The 16,486-nt window shown below is 39.3% G+C and overlaps 1 protein-coding gene across 3 annotated transcripts in view; it reads right to left on the reverse strand.

Moving 5' to 3' along the window:
• The window catches only part of DOCK4 (dedicator of cytokinesis 4), a 485,013-nt gene that overhangs the window by 238,699 nt on the left and 229,828 nt on the right, over positions 1-16,486 (reverse strand). For all 3 annotated transcript variants that reach the window (XM_079931089.1, XM_079931088.1, XM_079931087.1), the window contains one exon: positions 10,802-10,953. In XM_079931089.1, the coding sequence (XP_079787215.1) occupies positions 10,802-10,953 (152 nt within the window). The remainder of the gene's footprint in view (positions 1-10,801; positions 10,954-16,486) is intronic.

A 16,486-nucleotide genomic window follows, 5' to 3' on the forward strand; every position in this document is an offset into this window, starting at 1 on the left:
TTCCTTATAAAAGATCAAGGCCACAGACCCAGTCCCTGTTTTCCATTTCAATATCTTACACCCATTTCAGCGCCCTCCCTCCCTCCCTCCCACATTAGTAGAAGAAGGGACATTCCTCCTTCTCGAAATAGCTGCCTTCACATGTGTCCTGGATCCCTTCTGCCATCTGCTCCAGGAGTCACCTTTGGGTCTCCAGCAGGGCCTCACGCTGCTCGCACACAACTGTTACTCCTGTGCACTGTGTGATGTGTGAATGAATGAACAAGGGAGTGGTGAGTGGTTTCCTCACCTTTGGGAGAACAAATCTCTACGTTTTTTAAATTATTTTTTAAAAAATTTATTTAAGTATAGTTGAGTTGAGTTATAATGTTGTGTTAATTTCTGCTGTACATCAAAGTGACTCAGTTATACATATATACATTCTTTTTCATTATGGTTTATCACAGGATATTGAATACAGTTCCCTGTGTTATACAGTAGGATCTTGTTTTTTAGGACAAACCTTTATTAATTCAGAGTTTTGGGGAAGCTGGTCCTTATACAGACACAGGATTTTGCTTAAGCATATAAGGTATTCCCTCTCACAGAACATTAATCCTCTAAAAGTTGCCTATTTTGTTTTATATATGAGTCAAAGCTTATGGTTTAAAGATAATACTATTGTAATATATGTGTTATTATAATACTGAATGCCCTAGACCTTCAGAAAACATTCCTGTTAAGTTCTGCCAAAAACATTCCCAAAAATATCATTGTCAGTTCAAAGGAACCCAGGATTATTATTCAAGGCAGAATGGAATCCAAACCATGTATGGGGCTAGTGACTAGACCAGATTAATAAACCCGTCTTCTTTCGAAGAGATTGAAAAAAATGCCTGCCCTCATGGCTTTCCTGCCCACATGCATAAAACATTGATAATTTTAAGGAGGTAATTCATTAACCATACATACTATATGCTTGAAGGTAAAGCGAGCACCCACAGGCCTGTCACAAGGAATTCACAACCATTCAATTCTGTCACACCGCTCTGCCTATCCCTTTGCTCTTTCTTTGTTTTTCTCTCTTTTTTTTCCTGTTGCTAAAGTATTTTAAAGCAAATCATATCCCTGATGCCATTCGATCTGTTTACTAGTCTCTCTAAATCTTATATAACCATAATAACACATACCTTAAAAATTAATAATAATTCCTTAGACCGTATGATTTCTTTAAGAATTCAAGACCAAACACCACATATCATTTCTGGTTATGTTAAAGTACAGTTCCCGTTTTTAATCATCATCATCATAGCTTATAATTACTGACCAATGACCCGGTGTCAAGCATTAGACTAAAAAGTATATGCATTATCTCATGTAATCCTCAAATAATCCCATGAGAGAAGTACTATTATTATCCTCTTTTAGCAGATAAATTACAGACGTAAGAGACATGAATTAATTTGCCCAGGCTGATGTAGCTACTGAACGGCAATGGCAGATCCTCTGACTCTAGAGCCTGGCCACTTACATACTATAGAGTGGTATCTGCACAAGATACAAGATCTGAGTCTTGAGGATGGAGAGAAATTCAGATATAGTCCAGAAAGAGTTCATATAAAAAAAAATATCTGTGCCTCACCAATAATATTCACTACTTTTTCGTAAATGACAGAACTGGAATATACTAAAAAAGAAGGTAATTTTAGGCAATATAAAATTTATATGGAAATGAAGCATTTAATGAAAATGGAGAGTTTAACTGTGTGATGATAGAAAAAGCACATAACTTCAGTCAAGTATGTGAATAAGGTACCAGCAAGAAAGTCAACTTTATCTGAACTTAATTACTATGAAAAGCCTTTTCGTATTTAATCACCAGGATAAGACTTTTTAGAGAAGTACTACTCTGTGCTATTTTCTCAAATAAAAGCCCATGCCAACAGCTTACACGTGTATAAGCAGCCCTATACTAGGCTGAGGGCTCACTGGTGGAACTTAGGTCCTATTAAATATATCCTCTGATGAGAATGAAATACGGTAACAGATCAGTCCTGAAACTTAGAATATAGCACTAACCAAAGTACTGAAAGTTATAAGGGAAATAGTCAACAAGTGGACTATGTCATTTTCATTGGCCCATGTAACTTATACTCTATTGTAGATTAACTGACATATTAATATGTCAACACAGGAAAGATAAGAATACACACATCCACAGCTGCACAGACTATGAAAAACATAAACGCTACGACTATTTCTATCACCAAATAGTACATCCAATTTTAAATGCAAGCTGAAAGAAACATTTGTAGCATATGATGCTAAGTACAAGCAGACCTCATTTGATTGTGCTTTGCTTCATTGCACTTCACAGATATTGCATTTTTTACAAATTGAAGGTCTGTGACAAACCTGTGAAGAGCAAGTCTATCGGCGCCCGTTTTCCAACATTTGCTCATTTCAGGTCTCTGTGTCACGTTTTCGTAATTCTAGCACTATTTCAGGCTTTTTCATTATTATTATATTTGTCATAGTGACCCATGATCGGTGATCTCTGATGTTACCACAGCAATTCTTTTGGGGCATCTCGAACTGCGCCCATACAAGTTGGGTGTATGATCTGACTGCTCCACCATCATGAGATGTTCCTCATCTCTCTCCCTCTCCTAAGGCCTCCCTGTTCTCTGAGATACAGTAATACTGAAATAAGGACAATTAATAACCCTACAATGGCCTCCAAGCATTCAAATGAAAGGAAGAGCCGCATGTTTCTCACTTTAACTCAAAAGCTAGAAACGATTAAGCTTCATGAGGAAGGTATGTGGAAAGCTGAGACAGGCTGAAAGCTAGGCCTCTCACACCAGTTAGCCAAGTTGTGACTGCACAAAGGGAAAGTTCTTGAAGGAAATGAAAAGTGCTACTCCAGTGAACACATGAAAGGTAGAGCAAAACAGCTTTATGGATGATATGGAGAAAATTTTAGTGGTCTGGAGAGAGATCAAACCAGCCACAACATTCCCTTCAGCCAAAGTCAGATCCAGAGAAAGGCCCTAACTCTCATCAATTCTCTGAAGGCTGAGAGGGGTGAGAAAGTTGCAGAAGAAATGTTTGAAGCTAGCGGAGGTTGGTTCATGGGGTTTAAGGCAAGAAGCCGTCTCCATAACATCAAAGTGCCAGGTGAAGCAGCAAGTGCTGATGTAGAAGCCGCAACAAGTTATCCAGAAGATCTAGCTAAGATAATCCACGAAGGTGGCCACACCAAACAACAGATTTTCAAGGTAGACACAACAGCCTTATATCATAAGAAGATGCCATCTAGGACTTTCATAGCTGGAGAGGAGAAGTCAGTGCCTGGCTTCAAAACTTCAAAGGACAGGCTGACTCTCCTATTTGAGGCTAATGCAGCTAGTGACTTTAAGTTGAAGCCAATGCTTGTCTACCATTCTGAAAATTGTAGAGCCTTTAAGAATGATGCTAAATCTACTATGCCTATGCTCCATAAATGATACAACAAAGCCTGGATGACATCATATCTGTTTACAATATGGTTTACTGAATATTTTAAGGCCACTGTTGAGACCTAGTATCCTGGAAAAAGAGATTCCTTTTAAAATATTACTGTTCATTGACAATGTACCTGGTCACCTAAGATCTCCGATGGAGAGGTACAACAAGACTCATGCTGTTTTCATGCCTGCTAACACAACATCCATTCTGCAGCTCATGGATCAAGGAGTCATTTCGACTTTCAAGTCTTACTATTTAAGAAATACAATTTGTAAGGCTATAGCTGCCATAGATAGTGATTCCTCTTGTGGATCTGGGCAAACTCAATTGAAAGCCTCTGAAAGGATTCATCGTTCAAGATGCCATTAAGAAAACACTTGTGCTTCATGGGAAGATGTCTAAATAACATTAACAGGAGTTTGGAAGAAGTTGATTCCAACCCTCATGGATGAGTTTGAGGAGCTCAAGACTTCAGTGGAGGAAGTAACTGTAGATGTGGTAGACACAGCAAGAGAACTGGAATTAGAAGTGGAGACTGAAGATGTGACTGAATGGCTGCAATCTCATATTTAACCTCGAAAGGATGAGAAGTGGCTTCTTAAGGATGAGCAATGAAATTGGTTTCTTGAGATGAAATCTACTCCTGGTGAAGATGCTGTGAAGATGGCTGAAATGACAACAAAGGATCTATAATATTATATGAACTTAGTTGATAAGGCAGGGTTTAAGAGGACTGACTCCCATTTTTGAAAGAAGTTCTGCTGTGGGTAAAATGCTATCAAACAGCATTGCATGCTACAGAGAGATCGTTCATGGAAAAAAAGAGTCAACTGATGCAGCAAATTTCACTGATGTCTTAATTGAATAAACTGTCACAGCCACCCCAGCCTTCAGTGACAACCACCCTCATCAGTCAGCACCATCAATATGTCTTGCTGGTGGCAAGACACTCCACCAGCAAAAAAGATGAGGGATCAAATGATGGTTAGCATTTTTTAGCAATAAAGTTTTGTTTTGTTTGTTTTGTTTTTTTGCGGTACGCAGGCCTCTCAGTGTTGTGGCCTTTCCCATTGCGGAGCACAGGCTCTGGACGCGCAGGCTCAACGGCCATGGCTCACGGATCCAGCCGCTCCGCGGCATGTGGGATCTTCCCGAACCGGGGCACGAACCCGTGTCCCCTGCATTGGCAGGTGGACTCTCAACCACTGCGCCACCAGGGAAGCCCAACAATAAAGTATTTTTTGATTAAGATATGCATTTTTTTTTCAGACACAAAGACTATAGTATAGTGTAAACATAACTTTTGTATGCACCAGGAAACCAAAAAATTCCTGTGACTTGCTTTATTGTGATACTCACTTTATTTCAGTTGTCTGGAACCAAACCTGTGGTTTGATTTCTTTATACAAATCCCCTCTCCCCTGATATTCCCAGTCCTATACCCCAGTTTATGCACATCCACTCTCTGCCCTTTCGCCCTTTCTCCAGTCCTTGGCTCATCTTCCCACCTGCAATTTCAAGGTTGTTTCCTGATGTCTTCTAAGGGACCTTGATCCAGCAATGACCTCCCCTCTCCCATGAGTGTAACCTCTCCCAGGTTACTGGATCCTTCCTGTCAATTCTTAATAAGCTCAAGCCTCTTCCACTTCAGTTTCTTAAAAAAACAAAACAAAAGGAAAAACCCTCAACAGACCCCTTGCTATACACCGGTGAGTAAAAAATTGGTTGCGGAAGAAAACAGATTACTATTAATATCGAAGTTTATGAGAATGGGTATAGAAAAGTGATTAAGGACAGTGATGCCTGATCAGACTGCATGTTAAAATACAACTCCACTATATACCAGCTGTGTGGCCTTGGGCAAGTTATTAATCGCTCTGTGCCTCACTTTCCCCATCTATAAAAAATGGGGATATAGTCAGCCTTCCGTATCTGTAGGTACTGCATCCGCAGAGTCAATCAACTGCAGATAGAAAATATTCAGGAAAACATATTCCAGAAAGTTTCAAAACGCAACTATTTAAATAGTATTTATATTTTATTAGGTATTATAAGTAATTTAGAGATGATTAAAAGTATATGGGAGGATGTGTGCATGTTATATGCAAATACTATGCCATTTTATGTAAGGAACTTGAGTATCTGTGGATTTTGGTACCTGAGGGAGGTCCTGAACCAATTCCCCACGGATACCAAGCGAAGACTGTATTAATATTACCTACCTCGTAAGGTTGTTACAAGGGATAAATAAGTTAATATTTATTAAACAGCTTAGAACAGTGTCTGGCACACGGTTGTGTTATATGGCATATAAGTGTTAGTTAAATAAACTGAATAGAACTGAATAAAATGAAATTACAGATGCTATCTAGGGAAATGATTCCCTGACTCTTCCAGCTATACCTTTACAGCTTGGAGAAATTATAAACTTTCAACCAGATAGATGCTCTCTAAAAATATTTTACTCATATAAAACTTAATTTGGCAAACATTTTTTTTAACTAAGAAATTACCTTTTATGGTGAGAAATCATGTCAAAGACTGTGCAAAACTCACTCAAATAAACTAACGTATGTTATTTCTGATGATAATTGAGTCCAAAGTAGCTGTACCTGCCAGGGGCTCTGTCTGGGCAGATGCTGTTACATGAACAAATGAGGAAGGAAAAAAGGAAAAGAAGTACAGGGTAGGTGTATGTTAGCAAGATGCTGTCAGAATATGCCTGCATCTTTCTGGTACAGTAACAGGCGTCTGAAACATGCATCAGAGGCTTAATATTCTAGGTCACCTTCAGGCAGAAGCTGTTTCGAATAATATTAATGGGCTTTCTAAACACAGCTCAACATCAATGACTAATTGTTTTAAGTCTCTGTCAGAAAACGTACGCTTCCTGGTACTGAGGAAATACCATGTGCTTCATTTCTCCACACAGTGAACTAGAGGGGGTAATTTTCATGTGTTGACTCCTTTTGCATTTGACATCTCCAGGTACTGAATCTAAGATTCTGATCACTGGCACACAGTAAGAGTTGATGCTTTTTTGCTATTCTTAAAGTATCTTGAGAAGGACTCAATTTGAAAAACCAATTTCTATAGCATAGGATATTTCTGAGGCCCTATATTAGTTTCAGTGTTATCACTATCAATAATTTATAACAACTTATTATTAGGGCTATCAGTCTCTGAAGAGCTCTCTCTGGGCAATAAAATCCTGCTCAATGATGGAAATGTTCAGACAAATATTGAAGCCCTTGAGGAGGAACGTGGCTGAGGCCAACGCAGGAAGGGGGTGTTCACAGGGCAAACTCTGGGGCCAGATCACTGGCTTGCAACACTGTGCTTTGCCTCTTGCCAGTTTGTAAACTTAGGCAAGTTCCCTAACCTTTCTGTGCCTTGCTTCCTCACCTATACAATCAGTGCTGATAATATATTTAAAGCATTTAGAACAAAGTCTGGCAGGTGATTAGTGCTCAATAAAATCCTGGCTGTTTGCTTCTTAGAGGAGGTAAGTTAAACGAAAAAGTCCTAGCCAGTTGTCTGCCTTGTGAGAGGAATAAACATCTATCTTTCCTAATCAAACTTCTACAGGGTTTGTACATGTTGGCCCCTCCACCTGTACCTGGACAAGGTAATTTCCTGTGATTAATGGTCAGGGCAACACCATAAAGATTACACTTAGATTGTATTTTATTTTCTGTAAATTACAGCACTAATGATTCTATTTAACAACAAACGCATTCCCTGAACTATACCATCTTTTGCCTAGTAAATTTTATGGTTTGGATTGGACTTCGAATGCGGAAAAAGAAATAAATCAAATTATCCATTCTCTTCAACAAATAAATTATAAGGAATTTAAGAGGGAGAGGGAAAGGGAAACTACAGCTGCAAAATGACTGGCAAACTTATCAGCCATGTAATGGATGGACTTTATTTGGATCACGTAAATTCCAAATTCCAAATTTGGAATCTGTAAAACAATATACATCAGTCAACAGCAGAACTCTGAATAGACTGGAAATGGATATCTGATGATGTTAAGGGAATATTTATTTTGTGGGTGGCAATTTCTTTAGAGTACCTTTTTTTTTTTTTTTTGCAGTACTTAGGCCTCTCACTGTCGTGGCCTCTCTCATTGCGGAGCACAGGCTCCGGACGCGCAGGCTCAGCGGCCATGGCTCACGGGCCCAGCCGTTCCGCGGCATGTGAGATCTTCCTGAACCGGGGCACAAACCCGTGTCCCCTGCATTGCCAGGCGGACTCTCAACCACTGCGCCACCAGGGAAGCCCTTCTTTTTTTTTTTCAACAGATAGGTACACCCCGTAATATTTACATATGAAAATTTGATGTCTGGGATTTGCCTCCCATAAGCTGGGGGCAAAGAGGAGGACTAGAAAGGGATGTGGTTAAAACAAGATCAGCCCTGAGTCAATCACTCTTGTCACTGGTGGTAGGTCCACGAAGCTTCACGATACTATTTTACTTTTTTATACATCTGAAATTTTCTAAAATAAGAAGTTTAAAAAAGTAATACGAGTTGATTTTAAAATACCCCCACATCCCACACTGCATTCATTGTTGCACATAAGAAGAAACACAACAATGCCTCAAAAATCATATCTTGCATTTATAATACCTTTTTCTGTGAAGATGCAAATACTTTACACTCATCAGCTACGCCAGAAGCAGTGAGGGAAGCAAGACTTGTCACCAGTTTCAAGATGAAGGAAAAGACAGAGGTAGGTGAAAGGATCAGGGCAGCAGCAGTCAACTGCAGAGACAAGACTCAAGCCCAGTCCTCAGATCTGTGCATCCTAAGGCCTCTTCAAAAGGTAATGGTGACACCACCCTGTGCAGCGTGAATCCGAGCTACTCATAGCAAGGTTTTGAACACTCCCTAAAAGAATAATCGCTGTGCTATCTGAGGCCTCAGAGAGTCAAGAAAAGAAATCTCAGATGGTTCCAAACACCTAGTAAGCGGGTGTTTTCACTCTTACTCATTCTTTTGTCAATCACCTTTATAGTGATTATGAGTTTGGGAGGTGAGAGCCGATGGCCAAACTCAGTGAGTAGAAGCAGGGGAGAGAAATTCAGGCTTGATTTCTCCTAGGGTCATTCTGTATCAGGTGTGTGCGACAGAGGGAAAGGGAGATGGGAGGGAGTGGGGAAGCAAGAGGGGAGGGGGAGAGGGTGGAGGGGAAAAAACCAGGAGGGGAAAGAAGGGAGGGCAGAGGAGGGAGGCAGGCATGTAAGGCAGCCCAACCACATCCAGAGCAGGTAAAAGGCCCAGCTCCCGGCCTGAACCTAGGGACCACAAAAACAATATTTTAGGGTTTCTGTAGCCAGGTTATTTTCCTACTTTCACCAAGTAAGTAGGAATAAAAGAAAGGGAATTCTGTCGATCAAAACCTAAAAGAACATTTTAGAAAATCTGAAAATGTTTGTAACAAGACAAAACTGAAAGACCAGCTAATATTAATCCTACATAAATGCAATTTGAGTGGCAAAGGGGAATGTATATTCCTCAAAAACTTTAGCTGAACAGGAATGAGCAAAAGAGTGACCTCATTTCTCCCTGTTACAATCCATAACAAACAATAGCTTGTTAAATATTTTAGAGACCATACATTATACAATGTTATGAAGACTTTGGTTAAACTACACTACCTGGAAACCAAGCTTTCTAACACACACTTCAATATGTAAGCAGGCATTATCTCTAAATAATCTTTCACATGTCTAAAGCCAGTGCTAAGCTGTAACTTGAATACTTTTCTCAGGCCTTTATCTTCCCTTTTTAGTGGTGTTGATTTGGGAAGGGGGAAGGGTTTTTTAACTCACTGATTCATTTTCTCCAACAGTATATAAAGTCGATTTTGAAACTGAATTACCATTGTTATTTCCACACCTCATAAACCCTGTCCTTGCTGCACAAAACCACCACCTTTAACTTCTATGAACACAGGACTTCCCTGGTGGCGCAGTGGTTAAGAATCCGCCGGCCAATGCAGGGGACATGGGTTCGAGCCCTGGTCCGGGATGATCCCACATGCCACAGAGCAACTAAGCCCGTGCTCCACAACTACTGAGCCTGCGCTCTAGAGCCCACGAACCACAACTACTCAGCCCATGTGCCACAACTACTGAAGCCTGAGCGCCTAGAGCTTGTGCTCCGCAACAAGAGAAGCCCCCGCACTGCAACGAAGAGTAGCCCCCGCTTGCTGCAACCAGAGAAAGCCTGCGCACAGCAATGAAGACCCAAAGCAGCCAAAAATAAATAAAATTTTAAAAATTAAAAAATTCTATGGACATAGTCCACTGTCAAGAAATAGAAAGTACACTTTCTAGTAGGTAATGAATAACATATAAGTTAATTCACCAAAGATTTTATGGCTATAAATGCACTAAAAATAAACTTCACACATATTTCCTAGAAAAAGATTTTTTTTTACCAGAAAAACTCCAAGATTATTTTATATTTACAAAACAATATATGTGGCTCATTGTTGCTTAAAATTGTCAACGTTTATTTTAGTAAGTATTATTTCTTTAAAGTGTGCTACAATTGCGTCATTATGTGTAAGTTGTGGTACAATTTTAATTCCAAATTCAAATTTGAAAATTTTAATGTAGAAGATGGTGTGGATTGTGCTCAACTTTAAGACTTAAAAAATTTTAAACATAAAAGAAGTCTCAAAAAAAGTTGAGACCTTTGGATAACAACCAAAACGTCCATTGTAAGCCTCTCCTAAATTCTGAAAACTTGCCATAAGAGAACTACAACAGGTAAGACAGAGAAAGAAGAAAAATGTAGGTGAAAATTGCTTATTATTTCCCAGCTCTGAAACTCTCATGGGAAGGTTTCCAAGTATTTAGTTGTCTCTCAATATCATTTGATGCAGACAGGGTAAGAATAATATAATTGCTTACTGAAAATTTGAAAAATACAATGTATTGAACTTGATAAGCAAACAAACTTCAGATTTTAGAGATATTATGTCCTCCTTGCATTATCAATACAAAATAACTCCAATAACAGACCTGATATCAATGACATACTTTCATTTAATAATAATTATGGTTCCACAGCCCTTTTGAGTTTTTCAAAAAACGTTTGCATGCATCATTTCATCTAATTTTTGGGGAAACGCCCAGAAGTTAGGCAGCTTAGAAATTCACAGAGTTCTACAGATAAGGAAACAGGCTGATAGAGGAAAAATGTGCAAGGTCATATATCCTGAAGCCTGCCAGTTGCAAACATCCACAATTCCAACATTAAGAAGTTCAAGTCATATCTCCACATGCAGTTACCTGATTGGTCGATTCTCTTTACTGTCAAAGAGTGAAAAGATGACCTCAAGCTCCTCTCCCAGGTTGGAACACATGAGGCTTTTCATCTGCACAAAGAGGTGATGACTGCTGGCCTGCACTGGGGTATCTTTCTTCCGATGTCGATGCTCCATCTGAATGACACCCCCCCAAAAAACATGATCAGCATGGACCGAATTAAATAATGGAACCCAACAAGCTAGTTAGCTATGGTGTGATTATGATGTCCTGTGCTTTTTGTTGTTGTTGTTGTTGTGTATTTGGTATCTAGTTGGATGTTAAATTCCAAATTTTCTCCCAACCACTAAAATAAAAAACTGAAGTTTGCAGACCATCAAGGAATCCTGCTTTAAGATTTGTTTCTTAATCATTAATGTTAAAATGATATCAACTCACTGAGTAGATTCAGGCAGCGTGAAGTTCAAAGGATGCTATCGGTCCCTCGTCAACTCCCAGGGTGAGAACAAATTATTAACCATCTTTTAAAAATCAGACTAAATTGTATCTAGCTGATCATTTTGCTGAACAATGTAGCTATGACTTCACATTTCTCATAATTAAAAATTCTTTTAAAGCATACTAAATTTCAAACTTGTGGTAGTTTTCTGAGGTGGGCAGTATCAAATGATATTCAATCACTAGAGCAAGAAAATGTTTCTAACTTGCTGTGGAGCTACAGGGAAGCAGACCTAAGAAAGCCAGTGAGGGGTCTAAAGGCAGGAACAGAGTCTGTGTCCATCTCTTATTTCCATCCTTAATACAGCTAGCCTAGGCTATACTTGGGAGGCGGGACCGGAAGTAAGAGTTCCCACAAGTTGAGGAAGGAAAGGAATCACCCATGGTTCCAGGGGTGAGGAGAACATGAGAATGATCATTTAGTCAACATATACTTGTTACATATCTATTATGAGCCCAGCACTGGGAATGCAATGATGCGTAAACACAGAAACAGCCTGCCTTCATAGAGCTTTTCTACTAGGGGGAGCAGACATCAACAAAATTTTCCCACAAACGGGTAGAAAACTGCAACTCTGATGAATGGAGAATTTGACTTGTGTCTGGGCAGTCAGAGAAGGTTTCTTGGGAAAATGACACTTTAGCTGAGAGTGAAAGAGTGAGCGGGAATTATGAACCATCTAGGACAGTACTTCTCAAACTACCTGCAGTGAAGGACCAGGTTGGTTTTTCCGCCTAACCTACCGCAGATTGATATTTTCATAAAATATCATAAAAATGCCATGGCAATGTCAAAATGTTATAAAGGTTTCTAAACGTTTACTCGCCATTTTTGTACTTGGGCCAGTTACAAACAGCTCACGGTCCAGCTAGTTCTTGGACCACAGTGTGAGCAGAACTGACTCAGGGTAAGAGCACAGGGAAAACATACAGAAAGGCTGTGAATTAACAGAACAGGTGCTAAGAATGTGTAAGAGTATTGCTTTCATAACACAGACTACTAAAGAGGCTACTTCTTGTGGATCACTTGACAATTAAAAAAATATATTAATAGCTCAGGGATTAACTCCAAAGGAGTCATATCCTTTGTTGAGGTTAAGGTACAGAACTCTATGTCTACAACAGCCATCTTTTTATGTTTCTAAGTATAGTTCAGTAACTAATGACTAACTAAGATTTGAATGCAAAGAAATGCCATGTACAATTATAGATGCAGCAGCATAAAATCACCAGAAGTTTCTCATGCTTTTATTTTTTAAATTGAACCACTTGAAAAGTAGACAGCTAAAAAAATGCAATTAACCAAGTGCATCTATAATTATTGTATACTCAGCAGGTACACTGGACACGCCTCTGTGAAAGTGAAGAGTAAGTGCATTTTCTTTTAAAGTTGACCTCAGCATTGTGGTATGTGTTGGCCATAATTACTAGAAAAGGCTTTCTGCAGAGAAATATTCTAACTAGAAAAAAAGCATAATTCTTTTTTTTCTATGAGGGTTGCTCTATTTTGGGCTTTAAAAATCCTTTATAACAGGGCAAAGGAAACATAATGCATTCATAAAACTACATCTCTTTAACTTCTCAAGCTTTTTATTTTCTGAAGTTGTTAACTTATTTGCTGATTTACTTAAAAGTTCAGGGTAACAATGCGCAAACTGCTATGAAGAAATGAATAACTACTAAAGGATAGAGCTGAAAAAACAGATATAAAAACATTATGAATAGAACAGACCTCAAAGAGATGTCTGGTCTTTACTTCAAACAGTGCGAAGTTCCCAGCAACATTCATGACATTCACTAAAAACTGAGGAGAAAAATTAGCTCCCTTATTCCTGCAAAGAATCCAATCTATCTAGATCAGTGATTCTCAACCTTGGCTGCACTTTAGAATCACCAAGAGAGCTTTTAAAAAATACTTATGCCCAGGTCCCATCCCAGAACAATTAAATTAGAATTTCTAGGGGATGGGGGTCTGGACAGTGGTAGTTTTAAAAGCTCCCCAGGTGATTCTAATGTGCAGTGAGGGCTGAGAATCACTGATTGAAATCATGTGCAAAGAGATGCAAATCCTAGAAGAGTGAAAAACCTATTGTTGCATCTCTTGTATAATTACTGCCTTGGTCTTTGCACGCATGCTAGTAATAAGCCCACTTAATTCTACCCTTTGTACGTGTGACGTGGGCCCTCACAAATGGCACTGAAATCTCCTCTCTTCCTCACCCACCATCCTTCCATGCCTGAGACAGATCTGAACTTACATAGGTTAGGATGTCTTGTTTATCTTTTGGTAATTCACTACTTTCGGGAACTGCTAAAAAATCTCTCTGTGAATATATTATTGCAGTAGCAAAATTTAAAAGGTGTGTCCACACTTCAAGAACTGTGATTTGGTAGTTATAACACATAGACAAAAATCCATCTCTGAAATAATGTATGGTTACAAAGGCACCTAGCAGTGACTCTACATGTGCTCACAGTTTAACTAGACTTTTGATTAGGAAAAGAAACAGATGCATTCCGAAGATTCATTAAAGTGATACAAATCATTAACCCTCACTAATGCATTAATTACTGGGTGAATGGTCCACACCAGGGTTCGCACCTTCAGCACTACTGACAATTTGGGCTGGTAATTTCTCTGTCGTGGGGCTGTCCTGGGCTTGGTAGGATGTTTAACGTCTTTTTCTGGCATCTACTCTCCAGATACCAGTAGTACCTCTCCCCACTCCCCACCATCCCCAATTGTGACAACCAAAAATGTCTCCGGACATTGCCAAATGTACCCTGTTCTCTGTTGGAGAACCACTGGCCTACCCACTAAGTATCACAAAGCAAGCAGCCAACCTGATCTTATTAAAACCAAGAAAGGTTCCTAAAAAGATACTCCTCATGCCCAAACAACCAGAGAACCCAGCCAATAAAGTCCTCTTTACTACAGAAGGATTGAGCTCTGGTTGTTGGCAGTAAACGGTATGTTCCAACGGGACGTATGTCAACACGGTGAGGTTTAGCGCATTTTACTGCTTAGATGAACAAAATCAGGTGAGAAAGATCTGCTAACAGGACTATCAAAAACCCAAAACAAGACATTTTTTTCCTAATGATGCAGTAGGGAGTGTGTAAGATGCAAACACCTGTGTTTCAAATATCACGGGGAGAAGACATAGTGAAGAAAGAGAAGTGGCAACAATTAATCCAGCATCCTGTGTTGGGGCATTTTACCTCCACGCCATGATCCTTGATCTAGGAGTGACAATAAATCACCACCCCACTCCCACCTTCGCCATAAGGGATTGGTCGTGGTGCCTGCCAACTCCGCCTGGCGAAGTCAATACAATCAGTCACGTTTAGGTTGCATAGAGAAAAGGGCCAGTGCTACAGAGAACGTGATTACTGCTGGGCCAGGACATAAATAGGAACTTGAAGCTGCCTTAAAGAAAAAACATGTCCTTCTGAAGCTTATAATCATTTGGGGTTCTCTTGGGCTATTGTCTTTGCTTTAGAAGCAGTAAAATGCAATCGCTACGGAGGAGAAATTACAATTTCATGTAAAATTACAGTGTTTTATTTTCCTCATCTGTCAAATGAAGACTGTGGACTAGGTTCTGAGCTATAAAATATGAAAAACCCCCTCCAATGGCAGTCATTGCTAATCGATCACAGCCTGGAAGAGACCCCAGAATCTTATCAATATAACACTCCCAACAGCCACAACTAACAAATCGGAATGTTCAAAGAGATGAAATAAATTTCCCATCCCACATATGACATTAAGTAAAAAGAAGAGAGATAAAATCACATGCATACAAAATCAAACTTGGGAAAATAAAACATATTTGTGACAGACACTGTTAGTTGCTTCTCAAATATTTGACATCCCTAGCTAAATATGGGGATGTGACTGTGTTCTGGCCAATGAAATGTGAGTGCAAGTATTGTGTGGTAGTTCCAGGAAGGCTCATTAAAATAGTTGAGTCAACTGAGAGAAATCTTTCTCCTTCTTAAAGCTGGAGAGCAAGGTCATGGCTAGAGTTCTTGCAGCTATGGTGTACTTTGAAGTATCCTTGATGATGGAGCCTTTTTTGCTTCTGACACCATGAAACCACAAACAAGCCCAGGACTTCCTGCCTCTGGGCTTGCATACTGTAAAGGAGAAATAATTTCCATCATGTCTAAGCTTCTATTATTTACTTATTTCATTGAACACAGCCAAATCTAATCTTAAGATTTAGCACATAAGGCTGCCATTATTCTTGCCATCTTACCTCCTTAATGAGGATGAAATAAAGATGACAAAGGAATGAAAACTGACTGAATGCTTAGGTGCTTTGCAAACATTGTCTGTCAAGGAAAGGCATTTTACATGCATTTCTTATTTAACCTTCCTAACAAACATGGTTAGAATTATTTTTCCATTTAATAGACTAAGAAACTGAAGCTCTGAAAGATTTAGCAGTAAGTCCAAGATCAGAGAGCTGGTGGAAGGAAGAGATGAAATTTAAACCTAGTTTTTTGGATCTATGTCCATAGTCTTCTCATAATACCGTAGTAACATCAAAATCATTAAGTGATTGCTTATTAAGTGCAAATCACTGAACGAGATTATGTTGGACATAACAGAGGAAGTATCAATATAGGACACGGTGCCCACTCTGAAGAAACTTCAAATTGAGTGAGAGATTAAAACAAAAGTGAGAGACAAAATCTGATGCCCAACAGTTAAATAAACTATAATAAAAATGTCCCATTAGAGGATGTCGCTGACAAATCAATTCTAGAGATTTTGTTTGTTGCATAAGCTAAGAGTTAGTGGTGACTTTTACTGCGAATATTCTCCTTGTGTGCCCTTCCTCCATCTCTGCCCTCCTCCCTCCAACCAACCTTCAACTGTGTTTTTGCTCTGGGCCTGATACCCTGCTTAGCACTGATGCCACAGAGGGGTGCAGCATGAAACATCACCCTCAAGAAGCTCAACGTAAAGCAAAGGAAATTCTCCACAGAAACGGAATTTAGTCCAATGGAAATAATGAGCTGTAGATAATCTGAACAGATTGATGATGAAGGGGAAAACTGAAAGCGGTATTAAGAACTGCTTTCTCAAATCAGACATACACCTGATGGGTTTACTGATGATTTTTTCCACCACATTTTTCAGATAATTTCAGGTGAAGAATAATCTGCAATTCTATGAAGAATACTCTAAGCTTGGGA

Source organism: Stenella coeruleoalba (assembly GCF_951394435.1).
Source record: "Stenella coeruleoalba genome assembly, chromosome: 9".
In the NCBI taxonomy this organism is placed as follows: Eukaryota; Metazoa; Chordata; class Mammalia; order Artiodactyla; family Delphinidae; genus Stenella; species Stenella coeruleoalba.